This window comes from Mastomys coucha, chromosome X (genome assembly GCF_008632895.1).
Source record: "Mastomys coucha isolate ucsf_1 chromosome X, UCSF_Mcou_1, whole genome shotgun sequence".
NCBI classification, from domain to species: Eukaryota; Metazoa; Chordata; class Mammalia; order Rodentia; family Muridae; genus Mastomys; species Mastomys coucha.
This window is the reverse complement of record NC_045030.1, coordinates 75780287-75800686: the sequence shown is the minus strand read 5'-3', so window position 1 is coordinate 75800686 and position 20400 is coordinate 75780287. Positions and strand designations below refer to the sequence as shown.

The 20400-nt window shown below is 42.8% G+C and overlaps 1 protein-coding gene across 1 annotated transcript in view; it reads left to right on the top strand.

Annotated features, from left to right (window-relative positions):
- Mecp2 (methyl-CpG binding protein 2) overlaps nucleotides 1-20074 on the top strand; it is a 58805-nt gene extending 38731 nt beyond the window's left edge. The window contains exons 3-4 of the mRNA XM_031364405.1: nucleotides 9323-9673; nucleotides 10166-20074. Of these exons, the coding sequence (XP_031220265.1) occupies nucleotides 9323-9673; nucleotides 10166-11249 (1435 nt within the window). The 3' untranslated portion in view covers nucleotides 11250-20074. The remainder of the gene's footprint in view (nucleotides 1-9322; nucleotides 9674-10165) is intronic.
- Nucleotides 20075-20400: the final 326 nt, after the last annotated feature.

The window sequence follows — 20400 nt, the reverse complement described above, 5'->3', positions numbered from 1 at the left end:
TAGGCTTCTCAAAGGAAGAAATGAATGAATGAATGAATGAATGAATGAAAAAATGTCACTATAAGCAATGACTCTGACTTTTTTTCTCTTCTTATCTCATTTATGAGGTCAGTCTGTGGGAAAGACACCCTACCTGAATCTTTTGACTTTACCAAGTTTGTAATCTTGGTCTGATTCCCCAGTGAGTCCTAGAGTAGCTATTTTATCCCTGTTCTGAAGCCTTTCTGGCTACTTGATGCGTCTTCCCTAGCTCCTGGCATCAATCTTGTATGTTCATCAAAGCTGCTATTTTGGAACACCAACCATATCAGAAAAAGCAGCAGCAGATGCTTTATGCAGGTAGAGAGTGTTATTGATGGCCCAAGTGTGGCATGAACAAGATACATAGATGTTTAAGGGACATTGGATGAGCAAGTAATTTGAGTGAGTGAGATGGAGCAACACATAATGTTCCTAGAAGTCTTACACTAATGGCATGTACCACCATGCCCTGGTTCTAGGATGACTTCTATTTAAACCCTGCTACTAGCTACTAAACATTCAAGAAGCATTTCTGCCACCCCACTTTACTTCTGTCTAGTTCCAGAACATTTGGAGTACCTCTAAAGGAAAAGCAGTCTGACAGCTTCTCAGAAGGTTAAACATAAGAGTAACTATATGGTGTAATAATTACCCCTAGGTTTATAGATAGAAGAGAATTAAAATGTTTGTTCACATAAAGCTTGTATGTGAGTATTCATAGAAACACTATTCCTAATAGCCAAAGGATGAAAAGAGTCTATGTGTCCATCAAAGGATAATCAGGGAATTTTTAAAATTATGTATAGATAGTATATTACTGTATATTTGTGTAGGAATGCAGGTCTGTGTGGCCCTGAGTACATGTGTGGAAACTAAGAGTGTTAGGTGTCCTGCTCTGTCACTTTCTGCCTTTCTCCCTTGAAACATGGTTTATCAGTGAGCTTCCTGAATCTGTATACCTCTACTCCCTATCACCAAGATGCAAAGTCAGGCCTGGTCTACAGAATTCCAGGACAGCCAAGGCTATACAAAGAAACCCTACCTTTAAAAAAATCAAACAAACAGGAATAAAATTCTGATCCATGATACTCTAAAGACATTATGCTATATGAAAGTAAAGAGCCTTGAGCCACAAAAGGCCACAGAGTTTATGATGCCACTGTGAATAATGAAATACACATAATAGGCCAATTCAGTAACAGAAAGAGGACTGAAAGGAATTAGAAAGTTAGCAACTCCCTATGGATACAGGGTTTCCTTTAAGAGTTACCAAAATAGCTGGGCGGTGGTGGCGCATGCCTTTAATACCAGCTCTTGGGAGGCAGAGGCAGGCGGATTTCTGAGTTCGAGGCCAGCCTGGTCTACAGAGTGAGTTCCAGGACAGCCAGAGCTACTCAGAGAAACCCTGTCTCGAAAAAAAAAACAAACAAACAAAAAAAAACAAACAAACAAAAAAAGAGTTACCAAAATATGCAGGAGCTAGATAGTAGTGATGAGTGCTAGATACAACTAATGGTAAGCTTTATGCTTGTGTTTATTTTACCACAGTTTTTGTGATAATGAACTGCCCTGAGGATATTTAGCTGATAATCTACAACCTGATCAAAACTCCTAGTTGTTAAGCTTCTTGAACTAAATTCCTTTCTGGGGTCCTGCAATGGTGGTACATACCTATCGTATCAGCACTTGGGAGGCAGAAGCAGGAATATCATAAATTGTAGTTAACCTGTCTTTAAAGCATAGCAAGAATCTGTGTTTAAAAAAAATATATGACTGGGAATATGGCTCAATGGTAGAGTATTTTTCCTGGCATGCATAAAGTCCTGATTTTAATCTTCAGCACCATATAAATAGGACATGATGGCATACACCTGTATCCCAGCACTCAGGAGATGGAGGCAAGAGGATCAGAAATTCAAGATCATCATAAGTTTTGTACATACATTCACACATGCATACATACATAAAAATATAGTTCAATCTGAGCCTAGTGGCACAGGATGGTAATCCTAGCTACTCTGAAGGCTGAGACAAAAGAATTACACATCAAGGCCTGCCTGGGCTACAGAAACCTACATTCAAGAATTTTTTGTGAGACTCTATCTCAACATAAAACTTCGTAAAAGAGCTAGGGATTTAGCTATTGATGGAGCACTTGCCCGCACAAATAAAGCCTGGGTTCAATCCCCAACATTGCAAAAAATAAACGAATATAGTATATAATTCAATGGCATCAAGTATATTCACAGTGTTGTGGAACCATCATAAGTAGCAATTCCCAAACATTTTCATCTCCCTCCACCCTGGGGGGGGGGGGACCCTCATATCCATTTGTAATCACTCCTTATTATCCACAGCCCTGGCAAATGACTTCATGTTACTATGGATTTTTTGTTTGTTTGTTTTTTTCGAGACAGGGTTTCTCTGTGTAATCCTGGCTGTCCTGGAACTCATTCTGTAGACCAGGCTGGCCTCCAGTTACTATGGATTTGCTTGTACACTTTATTTGAATAGAATCAAATTATGTAGACTTTTATGTCTGGCTTCTTTCACAGAATGTTTTCTCAAGACTCATCCATGTTATACTGTATCAAAATTCCTTTCTGTTTTAACGTTAAATAACATTCCATTATACTGAAAGATTTTTCTCCATTCATCCATCAATAGACACTTGGATTGCTTCCACCTTTTGATTCTTAGGGGTCAGGGAGTTGCAAACATTAGCATATAATTATCTGATTGCAGGCCTATTGTCAGTTTTTTGGAATTTGTACTTCAAAATGGAATTGCTAGGTCATAGGAACTCTATATGTAACATGTTGGACTCAGAATTGTCAAGACTTCTTCACTACAAAACTTTTTGTGTTGTCTTGTTTCAGTTTTGTTTATTTGAGGCAGTCCAATCTCAAATCCACTGTGTAGTCAAGGATTGGCTTGAACTTCTAGTCATTCTGTCTCTGCCTCCCAAGTGCTAGGATTACATACAGGTACATGTCATCACTCATAGGAGTGGGATTTTATTATTGTTGTTTTTTAACTAACATGGTGGATTTGTGTTTTTGTTTTCATTTTATTTACCTCTAAAAATGAGTTGTACTATAAAGAATTGGTTCCCTTTAGTCTTTATATTTACTTGAATATTTATTTGAATTCAAGTATATTTGAATATAATAGTCTTTAACAGTCACTTAAATATGTTTAAATGAAGACAAGTAGACAATTCCCTTATACTCATGCTTTGTACTCTTGATATACTCGTGATCCCTTACATATGCAAGAACTTTCATCCACTCAACTCAGTTTCATTTCAATAAATTTTACTAATGTGAAAAGAGTTAAGTCTTTATATTTCTTTTTTATTAGATATTTTCTTTATTCACATTTCAGATGTTATCCCCTTTCCTGGTTTTCCCTCTGGGGAAAAAAAAACCCTATTCCCCCTAGTTTTTACATTTCTTTAAGCTAATTAAAATATAGGTTGTTTCTTGGATCTTCTCAATCTGAGAGATTTTAAAGTGCATACTGAATTTAGATCAAGGCAGCTGAAGTTCAAACTCTTCCATTGTAGCCTTCAAGCTGCAACTCTACCAGGCTTCAAGAATTTCAGGGTAACCTGGACTTTGTGAAACCCTATCTTGTACACTACAACCATCCCTTCTCACCATAGCCAGCCTGCTTGCTTTCTCATGTTGCTTCAGAAGATCCTGGATGTCATTTGCTCATAGGCAGGCAAGTTCTTGGAGCCCAGACTAGGCCACCTTTGGCAGTGCTTTTTTCTTAAACATGAAAGCTGTAGCTTTATATTCGTTTGGTCCCCACGGAGGAGCTTCTCCATATACAATGTAGTATTGTGGTTAAGCATTGTGGCTGTTTGGGTTACTAAAAGAGAGTGCTTCATCAAGGTTTTCAGGTGTTTCTTTTTGTTACGCTTTTTTTTTTTTTTTTTAAGAATCAATCTGTACAGGCCTTTAATCCCAGCACTTGGAAGACAGAGGAGGTAGATCTTTGTGAGTTCGAGACCAGCCTGGTCTGAATATTTCGTTCCAGGATAGCAAGAGCTACATAATGAGATCCTGTTTTGGAAAACAAAACAAAACAAGAAAAATGAATAACAGGGTATGGATATGTAGTGCTAGCTAGCCTGGAATTCATCATGTATGTAATATGCAGCCTGATCTAGAACTTACAGTAATCCTCTTGCATCTGATTTCTACGTGCAGTTGTTTCTCTTATTGTTTTCTTGTAACTCAAAGGCACTCTTTGTTAAGAAGCTTGCTTGTTACTACTTGAAAATACTACTCTTAGATCTAAGGATATGACTCAGAGGTAGAGCACTCCCTAGCATAACCATAAAAAAAAAAAATGCCATCAGGTGGTGTACACTTTAATCCCAGCACTTAGAAGGCATAGGCAAGGGGATTTTTGTGTGTTAGTGGCCAGTCTGATCTACATAGTGAATTCCAGAACCACCAGAGCTGCATAATAAAGAGACTTTGTTTCAAAAGATTTTTTAATTGCCATAAATTAGTAGAGTTTCTGATGATATTGATGTCATTTCCTCTTTTGAAACATGTTATAACATTGACACTATACATATCCCTTCCACCCCTGAATCATGTTCCCCTGGAGAGTTGGAAGTCATCATGATGTTCAGTTATAAATACTTAAGTCTGACTTTCCTAATAGCACACAGCATAATTACAACAGTCCAGAAGTTTAGTAATAAGCAAGTGTAGAGCCTTATTCACATTTCCCTGAATGTCCCATTAATGCTGTGTGTGTGTATTTAAAACTAGAATCCAGTCCAGGATTGTGTGTTAGGTTCAAATGTTCTTTCTCCTTAGTCTTCTTATTCTTTTTGTTTGTTTGTTTGTTTGTTTGTTTTTTGTTTTTTTGTTTTTTTTCGAGACAGGGTTTCTCGGTGTAGCCCTGGCCGTCCTGGAACTCACTCTGTAGACCAGGCTGGTCTCAGAAATCCGCCTGCCTCTGCCTCCCAAGTGCTGATATTAAAAGCATGCGCCACCACCACCCGGCTGTCTTCTTATTCTTTAGTCTGTATTCCTTGTAGGTGTGTTTTAAGACATTCTATAATGTCTTCTCTAAGATATTTGTTTGGCTCAGCATTTTAGGTGTTTCAACATTAACTAGAAACTGGGCAGTCCTACTGTTCTAATCTTCTATATTACCATCCTGTCACTCTAGGACCCTCAGGGACCTCCCCAACCTAGTCTTCTACCAATTCCAAGCCACTGATGTCCAACGTGTTATTGCTAGTTTATTCAAAATATATCTGAAGTACTAACCTAGCCTCTGGTCAGAGATACAGACATGAAAGAAAAAAAAAGCAGATGTAGCACACAGTTTGTGCCCTGACTACACTTGGCACGTTTATTAAGTGTTACTCTTTTGCTGAGCACTAAGTATTGAGCAGAGAGATGGGAATTCCTGTGTCCAGTGGTATATTTTATGTTCATCAAGAATGGGGGATACTGTGCTCTGCTTCCATGGCACTAGATGAGAGAGGCAGGAGCAGGAAAGTCCTCTGAGACGTGCCACTTTAATCTACAGGATCAAAGATCTCCATGTGAAATGGCAGGAAAAAGCAGGCCTAAAGCTGTTGTTGATGCATGGAGGATATCATGGATCACTTTTCCTTCTGGGAAAGGACATCACAGTGATTATAAGACACAGTAACGCCGGGCAGTGGTGGTTCACACCTTTAATCCCAGCACTTGGGAGGCAGAGGCAGACGGATTTCTGAGTTGGGGGCCAGCCTGGTCTACAGAGTGAGTTCCAGGACAGCCAGGGCTATACAGAGAAACCCTGTCTCTAAAAAAAAAAAACCACAGTAACAAAGGCAGTTGATAAATGCACATATTTGTAGTGATACTAAATCCATTGTAAGTCCTCTTACCTGGCTATAAACTGGAAAGTGAACTCAGACAAGTTCCTTTGTGTAGTTGATCTTCCTTTTTCCTTTGTCTGTGAACATTCCAAAGTTGAACATGGTGGTTCTCTGAGAATACTTCCAACTTTGAACTATATAAACATATAAACTAGATGCTTGGTTCTTCAAAATAAAATCATAGAAAGATGGAGAAACAGGAGTTGGGGACTAGAGAACAACAAAAGAAATACATTTATGGTCTCATGAGAGGGAGGATAAAAGGGTATTTGGTTTCTTTGGAAATGTACTTCACTAAACGTCACAGACCCTCTTGGAGGGCAGCCTCAGGAAGTCATCTGGCATTGCAGCTTAGCTCTTCTTCCTCGGATCCTATAGTGATGACCATTCGCCCTAGGACTGAACAGGCCCTTAAACAAGTGTCAGCTCATTGGAATTACATCATTAGTATCTTTTTTACCTTCATTCCACATCCAGAAAGAATCCAGGCTGCTTTGTGCGTTTTTGTTAATTTTTTAATTTATATGTACATGTGTATTCCTGCTTGTCTGTTGTGTGCCACATGCATGCAGGAACCAACAGAGGCCAACAACAAAGGGTGTCAGATCCTCCAGAACTGGAGTTACAAGTGGTTGTGAGTGGTCATATGGATGCTGAAAAGCTGAAAACCAAACCTGGTTTCTCTGCAAGAGCAGTAAGTGCTCTTAACCACTGAGTCACATCTCCAGCTCTGTTACTTGTTTTTAAATAGAAAAATAGCTGGCATGATGGAACTTGTTTGTAATCCCAGCACTTAGAAGAATTGAGGTCAGGGGCTGGTCTTAGGTGCAGAGTGATTCATGAATAGACCAATCTCAATATTTCTTCTTCCTCTTCCTTCCTCCTTAACTAGCAATGAGAAAACAGAATCCCAAGCATCTATGTGCCTTTCACTATGCAGAATTAAAAATCACTATATAGTTGTTTGCTACAAATGTTTTCAATTTGAAAGGCTGCAGGCAGAGGATATAACTCAGTTGATAAAGTACAACTGGGGCTCCCACATTTGTGGCTAGTAGCTGCAGAAATGCTGTTGAGTACCTGTTCCTCACGCAGACTTCCCTTTCTCATTCATTGTCACTGCTGTCTGCCCACAATTCTTAACTTGTTGATTCCCACGCTATACATATCCCAAATTCATTACTGCCTACATCCCTGGCCATTCCTAGGCTATTACTAAAAGTTTTTCTTGACTCCCCTCCCACCATATACATTGTTTTTGTACTCCCATCCCTAGCCTTTCTAGCACTACAGGATGCCCTGGAATCAGAGTCACCCATTTCACCTTTGAGCTGGTTTAATGTATGTACTGCCCCTGGAATATTACTGTTGGCTTTGGAATATATCCCACTACAGAAATACTATGGTCAAAAGTTAGTCTTTTTTGTATAGTAACATTTAAGCTCCTTTGTTCTTGTTTGCATGCATTATAATATAATTTTATTATTTTTTAGTTGTGTAAATATTTATGTGATTCATTAGACAAAAAATATATTCCGAGAAGTGTTCAACAAGAGCTTAACCTTTTTTCACCTACTCTAGACTTCATTAGTTTCTAGACTAGCCTACAGTCCTATACACCTGATTCATATGGGAAATGTGTCTGCAGTTTGTTTTGTTTTGTTACATCCTAAAAGATCAGGATACTCATCTAGTAGTACAATCTTCCAGTATGTAGGCACCCCGTAGTTGATTCTCCAAGTCTCCTTGGTGATGAAGACCTGAGAGGCCTGCATTCTTAACTAGTGAAAATAAAATTATAGTGAAAATTATTATGCCTTATTGTTAGATTTCTAGAAGATCTTCCTTTGCTCATATAGTTTATATTTGATGGTGGTTAACACATTTCACAATACAAGTAAGAATTCCAAAGAAGCCAGCCTGCCCTGTTACTCCAGTAGTTTTCTCAAACCCAAGTTCAGAATCAGGGGAGCAACCCTGGTGTTCAAAGGGGGCCTGTGAAATTACATGCACATGATGAGTACATGTTGGCCTTTGTTTTGCCAGCTTTGCTGGTGAGTACCCCCTTCTTTTCTTCTGTCACTGAGAGCTTCTGAATAAGCCAGTCTGATGATTGAACTGTGAGCAGACCAAGGCTTCCAGATGCACATCACAGCCCTAGCCTAATTCTCTTAGTTTTAGACCAATAGGCAGCTGTTACTTCTTTCCAAACCTTTCTGTCTGGCCTGTAGCTCAGAGGTGCAGTGCAGTGTGGCCAGATTCTAGTCAGAGAAAGACTCACTGTGTCACCCTACAGTGGTAATTAAAAGCATCCGAGACAGGCTTTGAACCCTAAAGTACATGAAGGGACCTCACAAAGAAGTACCAAAACCTGTAGAAGGAGGCTATCTCTGTCTATAAGAAAGAATAGGCAGGTGTCCTGTCCTGGGATATAGTAGTTGCCATATTCTATACACTGTTCTATTACACCTTTCTCTTTCTTCTGTTTCTGCTAAGGATAGGGTTTTGTTTTTTTGTTTGTTTGTTTGTTTTGTTTCCTGTCCCCCAGTTTGATTTGATTTTGGTTTTGGCATTTAGGGTTTTTTTTCAGGGGGGGTGGGGGGAGATATCTTGTTGTAAAGACCCATGCGATCCAAGGTACCTTTTTTCTCATACTGGAATACTAGGCAGCAGTTGTTATTTGCCTGAGTTAGCAATAGTTATAGAGTACCTTGGGGCCTTTCATCCATAATTCTCATAGAAAGAATGTCTCAAGGATCAGATTAGCTACTGTTGAGGAAAGTGGGGCTTGCACTACTGAAATCTCTTGCTGGGGTCCTTGTTTTGAATTGGAAAGTCAGGAAGCTGGAGCAATGGCTCAGAAGTTAAGAGCACCAGCTGCTCTTCCAGAAGACCTAAATTCAATTCCCAACAATCACATGGTGGATCAGAACCATCTGTAACTTCAGTCCCAAGGGATCCAATGTCCTCTTCTGGCTTTGCCATTTTATTTTATTTATCTTATGTGTTTTTGTCTTGTCGTGTGGCAAGCCCAGGGGGCCATTAGGTACAACTTATAAACTGACTTCTACCACTGGTATGTTAAGAAGGCAGCCCTACAGTGCTTATATTCCAGAAAAAAAAATGTGCCACTTTAACAGCACTAGAACTAGGGTTTAGAAAAGTATGATAAAGGTCAAATGTGTTTGACCAACATCACCAGCAGCCTAAAGCTGCTAAAGAAATCTTTGGGCCCCAGCTTTGCCCAGGAATATATTATCCTAGGGAAGTTATCAAAATCAGAGAGAATATGCAGTAGCCAGGGGTCTCATGTGTGGCACTCAAGCTCACCTATACTCACTACTGTGCAAACAACTGTGTTCTCTGTAATACTTACATATTTGTTTAATACTTCAGGGAGGAAAAGTCAGAAGACCAGGATCTCCAGGGCCTCAAAGACAAGCCACTGAAGTTTAAGAAGGTGAAGAAAGACAAGAAGGAAGACAAAGAGGGCAAACATGAGCCACTACAGCCTTCAGCCCACCATTCTGCAGAGCCAGCAGAAGCAGGCAAAGCAGAAACATCAGAAAGCTCAGGCTCTGCCCCAGCAGTGCCAGAAGCCTCTGCTTCCCCCAAACAGCGGCGTTCCATCATTCGTGACCGGGGACCTATGTATGATGACCCCACCTTGCCTGAAGGTTGGACACGAAAGCTTAAACAAAGGAAGTCTGGCCGCTCTGCTGGAAAGTATGATGTATATTTGATCAAGTAAGTAAGAGCAAGTCTTGTATCTACAGAACAGGAAGGCCAGGTGGGTGGGAAGGCTAGAATAGAAAAAGCTTTACTGCTCTGAAATGGTTTCCCAAAGAGGCTGGACACTGTGCATTGGTTAAAATGCAGGAATGTTTTGGTGGTGGATTAGGTCTGGGTACCAACCAACAGATTCAGCCCAGCCCAATGAGCCCCAAGTACTAGGCCTCACCCCTTTGGTTTCAGGATTGTAGAGAAGCCAGGGAGTACAGAGGAGTGGGCTTGAAGGTGGGCAAGTCCTCTGTTTTCAGATCCAGCTGTTTTGGCTTCTGAGCAAGCTGTAGCATGGTTTCTACCCATGCATCTGGCCCAGTTGTGCCCCAGTTTGTTCCTTGTTCACTTACAATGTCTTAGAAGAAAGCTTGTCAGTACATTTTCTATCTCAGTCTCTGTGTTGTCAAAAAGCTTCTAACTATTGTTTGTTTCTCTCTGTTTTTTTTTTTTCTACAGTCCCCAGGGGAAAGCTTTTCGCTCTAAGGTAGAATTGATTGCATACTTTGAAAAGGTGGGAGACACCTCCTTGGACCCTAATGATTTTGACTTCACGGTAACTGGGAGAGGGAGCCCCTCCAGGAGAGAGCAGAAACCACCTAAGAAGCCCAAATCTCCCAAAGCTCCAGGAACTGGCAGGGGTCGGGGACGCCCCAAAGGGAGTGGCACTGGGAGACCAAAGGCAGCAGCATCAGAAGGTGTTCAGGTGAAAAGGGTCCTGGAGAAGAGCCCTGGGAAACTTCTCGTCAAGATGCCTTTCCAAGCATCGCCTGGGGGTAAGGGTGAGGGAGGTGGGGCTACCACATCTGCCCAGGTCATGGTGATCAAACGCCCTGGCAGAAAGCGAAAAGCTGAAGCTGACCCCCAGGCTATTCCTAAGAAACGGGGTAGAAAGCCTGGGAGTGTGGTGGCAGCTGCTGCCGCTGAGGCCAAAAAGAAAGCAGTGAAGGAGTCTTCCATACGGTCTGTGCATGAGACTGTGCTCCCCATCAAGAAGCGCAAGACCCGGGAGACGGTCAGCATTGAGGTCAAGGAAGTGGTGAAGCCGCTACTGGTGTCCACCCTTGGTGAGAAGAGTGGGAAGGGACTGAAGACCTGCAAGAGCCCTGGGCGTAAAAGCAAGGAGAGCAGCCCCAAGGGGCGCAGCAGCAGTGCCTCCTCACCACCTAAGAAGGAGCACCATCATCACCACCATCACTCAGAGTCCCCAAAGGCCCCCATGCCACTGCTACCACCCCCACCCCCACCTGAGCCTGAGAGCTCTGAGGACCCCATCACCCCCCCTGAGCCTCAGGACTTGAGCAGCAGCATCTGCAAAGAAGAGAAGATGCCCCGAGGAGGCTCACTGGAGAGCGATGGCTGCCCCAAGGAGCCAGCTAAGACTCAGCCCATGGTTGCCGCCTCCGCCACCACCACAGTTGCAGAAAAGTACAAACACCGAGGGGAGGGAGAGCGCAAAGACATTGTTTCATCCTCCATGCCAAGGCCAAACAGAGAGGAGCCTGTGGACAGCCGGACGCCCGTGACGGAGAGAGTTAGCTGACTTTACATAGAGCGGATTGCAAAGCAAACCAACAAGAATAAAGGCAGCTGTTGTCTCTTCTCCTTATGGGTAGGGCTCTGACAAAGCTTCCCGATTAACTGAAATAAAAAATATTTTTTTTTTCTTTCAGTAAACTTAGAGTTTCGTGGCTTCGGGGTGGGAGTAGTTGGAGCATTGGGATGTTTTTCTTACCGACAAGCACAGTCAGGTTGAAGACCTAACCAGGGCCAGAAGTAGCTTTGCACTTTTCTAAACTAGGCTCCTTCAACAAGGCTTGCTGCAGATACTACTGACCAGACAAGCTGTTGACCAGGCACCCCCCCCCCCAACAATATCCCCGCCCCGTGTGCTTATTAGAGAGGGCAATTAAGAGGACACTCCCATTTTTGGTGCCATTGATGCCCTGTCCATAGCTTCTCTGACTTTTACACCACCCCAGTTCCCAATCTGAGAGACTGGGAGGTGTGACACAGGAGAAACTATGGGACTCTTGGGAGAAGACTATGGAGTTGGCCAGTGATTAAGGCCCAGTAATTCTAACTGTGGTAGCACAAGTCTGGCTCCACATCAACCCAGTCCAAAACTGACAAGGATATTTTGCAAAAAAAAAGAAAGTGGCACCTATCTGATCCAGCTCTGGCATGGCTAGAGGTGAGTCCTAAACTGCTGGCTTATAAACTAGCCTGAGCCACAGAAGAGGATGGCCCAGAGTGAAGTGTCATCATCTGTTCACAAGGCATGCTCCCCTAGAAGATAATGCTAAAGAGGTGCCATGGAGGCAGCAGGACAAAGTACAGGCAGGCTAGGTGGACTCAAGCCAGGCCTAGTGCCACAGAACAAGAGAGCAGTCTGTGACTAGTAATTAAGGGGGAAAGAAAGGAAAATATTCTTCCAATTACTTTCCAATTCTCCTTTAGGGACAGCTTAGAATTATTTGCACTATTGAGTCTTCATGTTCCCACTTCAAAACAAACAGATGCTCTGAAAGCAAACTGGCTTAAAATGGTGACACTGTCCTACAAGCCACCAGACATGGCAGTGTTCAGAACTACCTGTATCTGTATATACCTGCGCTTGTTTTAAAGTGGGCTCAGCACATAGGGTTCCCACGAAGCTCCGAAACTCTAAGTGTTTGCTGCAATTTTATAAGGACTTCCTGATTGCTTTCTCTCTTGTTTTTTTATTTCTTTCTTCCTTCCATTTCATGCTTTCATTTCTTCCCCTAGCTTCTAGTTGTTTCTTCCGTTCCAGGCAGCTGCAGTGCTGAACCTCATGGTTACCTGACAGCAGTCAGCTGCAGCCATAGGATTCTTCCAGCCCTTTAACTTCCCATTGCCTGTGCCAGGTATCATGTTTAACCTTGAGCAAGTTCTGGGCTCTTCTGAGCCCTCCCTAGCCTCTGTGAAGAACAAGAAGGTAGGAAGCCCTTGCTCTTGCTAAGAAAAATGTCAAAAGGCTTTCAGACCCTAAATAGTGAGCCTTTTCACTTTCTTCTCTAGAAAAGTGGACTAGAGAATCTGGGTTCCATGGGGTAGCTGAAAGAGATATAGAGGCCCCTATGGCCTGCCAGAATCATTGCATGGCTCAACAGGGGATCCATGCCCACTACCCTTGATCCTACTCAGAAGTCTAATGTCAAACTTAGTGTGGACAAGGGACCTGTCAGGACAGATGCAGACCTAAGCAGGGAGTAACACCAGGGCCCCTGGCCCTTCTGACAAACACACCCCAAGTCTTTTTCTAGTGGAATTCTTAATCTCTTGCTCACTGGGGACTGGGCAGCATCAGCACATCCCATATTTCAACCTCTGCTCCATAAATATAGTGGTGAATTTTATAGACTTGACTTTGTTGTGGGGTTTTAATTGGTCAATTTTCATTTGGGGTCCCAAAGTTTTAACCTCCGTTCAGGAAGTCCTTATCTAGCTGCATATCTTCATCATATTGGTATATCCTTTTCTGTGTTTACAGAGATGTCTCATATCTATCGAAATCTGTCTGACTGAGAAGTACCTTATCAAAGTAGCAAATGAGACAGCAGTCTTATGCTTCCAGAAACACCCACAGGCACGTCCCATATGAGCTGCTGCCATGAACTGTCAAGTGTGTATTGTCTTGTGTATTTTCGTTAACGTTCCCCAGCTTCCTTCCTGCGGTGTAATCATGGAAGAGTGAAACATCATAGAAATCGTCTAGCATTTCCTGGCCAGTCTTTAGTGATCAGGAACCGTAGTTGACAGTTCCAATTGATAGCTTAAGATAAAATCATGTTTGTCTCTTATGGAATGGTTAGAACTAAGTGAGAGATCTTGCCCCATTCTGTTAGCCGAATCATAGTTGGACTATCTAGCATATTTGTATCCATTTCCTTGTGCTATAAAAGCAAATCCTGCAACCAGCTTTCTGTCAGGCAGTCCTTTTGCCTGCTCTGCTTTTGATCCTCTTAGTCTTGCTTCTGGTTCCTCCCTGGAGAAGGAGGAGGGGTCGGAAGAGGAACTCTGGAGGGTCCAGGATATGTCCTTCTGAACTCCTGCTTCTTCCAGTGACAAAAGACCCCTACCACCCCACCCTAACCTGTCCATGTACTCCTCAAGGACACCTTTCCATACCCTCACAGCACCTAGCCTGGTTGACACCAAGTTGTTTATTGTGGTCTGCTTGGGATTTTGCCTGCTATGCTTATTTAGTCCAATAAGATGGATTCCTAAGTTGGCTATCCCTCATCTTTGGAAGACAACCTAGGCTGATTAGACATTTACTGTTGGGATTGCAGCACTTTGGGTGCCATTTTCTTTTATTTGGGCTTTAGCAGCAGCATCCTCACTCCTCCACTTTCCTGTATGTAGAAATGATTTCAAAACTGCAGGTGGTGGTGCCTGTAGCTCTTTAGGGTTTTCTTCACTTCCTGCTTCTTTCCCCATTCCCTTATCCACAAATAAGGGCATCATGAGGCAGTCTCCTTTAAGCAGGCAGCTTTGATAGGGGTTTTCCCCTGGAAGCCCGGGACCCTGTATAGCTAACTGTCAGGCTGCCTCTGCCTTTCGGTCAGGTTGACAGGAGGTTGGAGGGAAAAGCCTTAAGTCATGGGATTCTCACCAGCTGTGTCTGGCTCAGACCTGGAATGTGACCTTTATTTTGTTGCATTTGAACATTGTAAAGTGTGGGTGGTATCTTAAACTGAATTTATGAAGAATACAGAAACTGACCAACGGCTTTCAGATACCTGGGGCTAGGTCACTAAGGTCACATCCAGTCTTCCCTACCCTGTTCTAGTTGTTAGTTACTACCTCTCCCAGATAGATTGCTGTATATCCTCCAACTATAATCATCCTGACCCAAGCTTGCCTGTTCTTGAGTCTGTCTTAACCAGTGGAACTGCTGCCATTGGTGTGCAGTGAGTTGAGGACTCTTGGTCACAGCCAGGCTCTAGTAGTACAGCTCCTTTCTGCTGGTGCTGTATTTCCATATCAAAAGGCACAGGGGAGATCTAGAAATACCATCTCCCCCAGTCCATCAGTGCCAAACTAGCCCATGATCCCAGCATGGGTGCAGACAACTCTGTTCAGTGCTATCACAACAGACTAGAGGCCATGAACATTGAACGTGGGAGCCAGAGCAACCCAAATTGCTGCTGCTTCATTCAGCTTTCTGTTCCTCTGACAGTGATAAAACAAGGCAGTAACTAGAAACAGACTGCCAGGTTTGGCAGGGAAAGGAATTTCCTTAGCTGACAGGACCTCTGGATTCTAAATAAGTTGTAATAAGTGGCTCAAACCCATCCAGGAGAAAGCAAAAGGGTTAGAACTAACCAGATGAGACCAGCCAGATTTCATGCAGCCCAAGTGGAGTCCAGCTGTCTGAACTCTGCAGCACTTCTCTAACTACAGTCTCCTAGAACATTCCAGCCAGGCTCTTCAGGCTGAGGAGACATCACAGGTGCCAGTTCTTCAAGAAGACCTTTGTGCATCAGTTCATAGCTTCTGTCTTTGCCCAGATTGTTTGTTGATTCAGGTTAACACTACAGATTCTAGGGCAAATGACTGAGACTAAGAAAAAAAAAGCAATTTCTAAAGCCCCTTTGGACTGTGGTATAGCAAAATACAAAAAATTGAAGGGGGCTAGGGCAGATGCAGCATGCCTCATGCCTGAGCCAAGCCCCTCTGTTCCATCCATATCCTCTTCTGGCTCTTCATGGCTCTTCCTTCCTGCTCTCTGCTACAGTGAACCAGCCCCACTCTGAAGAGATTTATTGATTGTCTCCATTTTTATGTCTTTCTCTTTTAGGTACTATATAGAAAAGGCTCCATCTAATTGTTATAAATTGCTAGAATACTGCCTCCTCCAGGGTCAAAAATTCTATACTAAAGAGGAAAACTTGAACACTGAAACCAGTTCTGAACAATTTACAAGGAAAACCTTGAAAACATTTAACAAAAAATTACATTTTGATGTAAATGTAAGAGGAGGCTTTTGAAAAAAAAATGTCGGTCTATAAATACTTACTTTTAGCCTAAGTTGTCTAATGAGTGATCTGAGCAATGGGAACTCAAGGCTGAAGCCTCCTGCATCAGTGGAGGTAGAACCAGGAGCCTTTTGAGATTTGAAGTGTTTCAGCATTGGAAAGCCACTCTTTGGGTAGCTGACCCCAGAAATCACTTCTGACCTTGTCATTTGGTATGGAGGTTAGTGGTCTGCCAGATGCCAAAGCTGTATGAGACTAGCTCTTGGTGTATCAATTTGAACACTCAGTAACCTAGAAGGCCCAGCACAAAGTGTCTGCTCTCTTCTTAACTGAGCCTGCTCCAGCACTACTGCACAAATTAGGGAGGGTCTGCTTCCTTCAGAACGTCCCTCTCTTCCCTCACCCCCCCACCCTATCCCCCATCCCTTGCACTCTGCCTACCCCACCTTCAGAATCTTGGCACATATGAAATGGCTATGTGGCAGGCACTTTGGCATGCCCTCCTAAACTTACCCCAGAGCCTCTCCCTGCCTCCTTAAGCCTGCCTGACTTCTGGGAAGGTGTTAGAGCCCGTAGTAGGGAGGAGAAAGAAAAGAGAAAGAGGCAGGCAGGTAGTGAAAAGGCTCTGGGAGGAAAGACGGGCCCCCCAGGCTCTGGACAAACAGGACTCAACCCCTCTTGGGAACTAAGTGCCATCTTGGAGTTTAAGAACATTTGGACAATTTGCAAATGACCTTTGCTCCTTGTTCCTCTCACGTTTTATCAGGCCCTGCTTAGCACTGAGAGCAAATGCAGTGAAAAGACAAAGAGGTTTGGCTCCTGCCCACTAATAGTCCTTCTCCCTGCAGTGTTTGTGTGTCAAGTGGCAAAGCTGTTCTTCCTGGTGACTCTGATTATATCCAGTAACTTAGAGATTGTATGCGTAGGTCTGCTTTGACTCTTCTATTCTGGGCATTTGATTTGTTTTTCAGTTTTGCTTTTAGTTTTCCTGTTTTTATTTTATGCACCAACGAGACACACAAAGCAGTTGAATTTATATATATATATATATATATATCTGTATATTGCACAATTATAAACTCATTTTGCTTGTGGCGCCACACACACACAAAACCTTTTAAAATTATACCTGTTGCTTAATTATAATATTTCTGATAACCATAGAGTAGGACAAGGGAAAAATTAAAAAAAGAAAAAAAAAAGAAAAAAACACATCTGTCTGCTGGTCACTTCTTCAGTCCAAGCAGATCTGTGATCTTTCCTCACTTCTTTCAAAGGCTTCCCTGTGCTACGTGAAGGAAGCTGCTCCAGGCTTCACCCAGGTTTTGTGCTTTGTTTCTCCTCTGTTGTGAAAGGGGCCACAAGATTCTGGATACAGGACAGTTCATTTCAGCATAGGGTCAGGAAATAAGAGCACTCCCTTTATATGCTGAAGTCCAGAACTTAGTGGGCATAGCCTAGTCCCCACCTCTAGAGATGGGGAGCTAGCATGCATGGGGGTGGCCCAACTCCCTCCACCTTTCCTTGGCCAAGAAGAGCCTGTGTACAGTAAGTCTGACAGGCTTTCCCTAGTTAGCAGGGCTCAGAGCATTTCAAAATCCTCTAAACTTTGCTGAGTCCAGAGACTAGAAAGGAGATAGGAGACGTGATCTGTCTCCAAACCCTGTAAGTTGTACCAGGTAGAATGCCAGGGACCCCAGAATCACATCCAGCATCCATCCCAATGGGTCTCCTCCAGAAAGTAGTGAAGACTCCAGAAACATCCCTTTCTCTTCTCCCTGCTCCCATGAGTAACTACTGCATTTGCTTTTGTAATGCTTAATGAACAATATCTACTAGAAAATTTAGCTGTAACAGTTCTTTTTGCAAAAGAATCATTCTTAAACAATTAAACCCCCCCCCCAAAAAAAATAAGTCCAGAACCTTGTTCTTCCAAAGCAGAGAGCATTATAATCACCAGGGCCAAAATTTGTCCCACACCTCTACCCCATGTCCTCATCATTGCTTCTGAGGCCAGAATATAACAGAGATATTTGTAGGCCCTTTGGGTGGCTGGGCTACCCTTGGAGCCCTTGAAATATGGGCTGGGGAAGCCTTTGAGACCCTATCCTAGGGCCTTGCTCTAGGGAGTAATCAGTATTAGTAGAGTGTCACATTATTCCCCAGCCAGCATGGGATAGGGGCAGAAGAGGCCAAAAGGTTGTCTCCACTGCTACTTATTTGGTCACTGACAGGTAGGTGACCATATATGTCCATATGCATGTTTTATGACTGATGTGAGATCAATACCCAAGTTAGCTTTACCTGGTGACCTCTAGCCCTGCCTGGATGGAGCAGGCCACCTGGTTCAATGTTTCTGGGCAGCTGGACAATGGAGTATGAAAGGCTTACAGAACTTGAAGCCTTTTCCTTAACCTTACTAGCACGGCCTCCTTTACCATTTGATTTGTCACTGCTTCAATCAATAACAGCCGCTCCAGAGTCAGTAGTTGATGAATATATGACCAAATATCACCAGGACTGTTACTCAACATGTGCCGAGCCCTTTCGTTGTGCTGGGCTCCCTGTGTACCTGGACACTGTAATGTGTGCTGTGTTTGCTCTCCTTCCTCTTCCTTCCTTGCCCTTGTCTTTCTGGGGTTTTTCTGTTGGGTTTGGTTTGGTTTTATTCTTCCTTTTGTGTTCCAAACATGAGGTTCTCTCTACTGGTCCTCTTTAACTGTGGTGTTGAGGCTTCTATTTGTGTAATTTTTGGTGGGTGAAAGGAACTTTGCTAAGTAAATCTCTTCTGTGTTTGAAATGAAGTCTGTATTGTAACTATGTTTAAAGTAATTGTTCCAGAGATAAATGCTTCTAGGTACATTTTCATTACAAACAAAGCATTTGAAGGGAGGGGAGTGGTGAATAAGACAAGAGGGGCAATCTGAAGAGATGATCCCTGCCCAGATCAGCCAGAAGCTACCAATAGTTAAGCACTGGATTTCCATTCCAAGTCAAGAGACTAAAGCTGATGTGTTGCCATTTTCAAAGTCAAAGCTAAACCAGCTTTTCCACCCAGTGGGTTCTTTGCTTCTCCTTCCCAGATTATTACTACTATTGTAATAATCTAGGAGTACCAGGAGGGAAAGGAGTATGAAAGCAGAGCTGAACTGAGCTCACTGAGTATGGAAAGGCTTGGCCTGAGTTTTCAGGAGGATGCCCCATTGTGGACAAAAGGAGAAGACAAAAGATAAATTAGCTACTCCCTGCCTAAGATACCTCTTAATAGATAAGTCAAGGCCATGGACATTTTTGTCTACAAGGCATGTTTCAGAGACATGACCAGTCAGGACACTTAGGTCACACTCCATGCTTTCCCCTAGTACATAGTACTAATCTGATATCTCTGCTCCCACCATGCCTGGGGGATAAAATGATAGCAGAGACTTTTCTCCTTCAATGTGATCTAATTCCCAACAAAATCTGGACATGAGATACCACCTCTTTCTATGGCAAACATCCTCAGTAAAGTATTACCCTCATTACAGATTGTTCCAGGCTTATATAAGAGGAACAGACCTGTGCTCCCTTGGAGCCTCATATAAGGACTCATATAATATTATTAGCTGGAAGAACCAGACAGGGTGCATGCCCCCTCCAAAATCCTTGTACTCTCCTCTGCCAGCCAGGGGGGCTGGGGGAGGGGGCAGCACTGAGATCTGTAGGATAGTGCAGCCAGTGACAAGCTACCCTGTATTTGGCACCAGCTCAAAAACCCATCTAAGTTTGGGAACAGGCAGACAAGGTAGAAAGATACAGAACAGACATAGCTGAAGGGGTCTTGAAAAGCCCTCTGTTGTATTCACCTTCAGTTTTTGTGCTTTGGGACAATTACTTTAGAAAATAAGTAGGTCGTTTTAAAAACAAAATATTGATTGCTTTTTTGTAGTGTTCAAAACAAAAGGTTCTTTGTGTATAGCCAAATGACTGAAAGCACTGATATATTTAAAAACAAAAGGCAATTTATTAAGGAAATTTGTACCATTTCAGTAAACCTGTCTGAATGTACCTGTATACGTTTCAAAAACACACCCCACTGAACCCCTGTAACCTATTTATTATATAAAGAGTTTGCCTTATAAATTTACATAAAAATGTCCGTTTGTGTCTTTTGTTGTAAAATCAAGTGGTTTTTCATAAGGTTCTTTTACTATTTGAAAAGATGGGCAGCACGCAATTTCATTTTATTTTTGTAAGTTTTTTAATACATGTGAAAGCAAAGAATACTCAGCATGCCTTTCTAAGTGATACGTTTGCACCTTTTGTTGGGAAGTACTGTATCCTGTGCTGTTAGCATTCTCGATAAATCTCTCTGTGAAAGTGACTCAAGGTCTGGGCTTTCATTATAAGTCACCAGTCCCCTCCAGCTCACCTGACAGCATGGTATATTTATTTGATTCAGCTATCCCTGAACCCTAGTAGCCTCTCAGGACAGGTGTGGGAGGAAAGAGAAGCCTATCTCATATATTGGCATCCTCCTTTGTTTGCTCTGTGTCAATACTTTTCAAGCATACTACACCAGCATACAACAGGAAGGCCTGACACAGTGTGCCTAGAGCATAGCTTCCCTCTCCTGACCAGTGTGTCAGGGGCAGCTACTAGGTTCTGGTGTACCATAGTGTTAACACTTTTCTTCCCAACTGTGAGGAA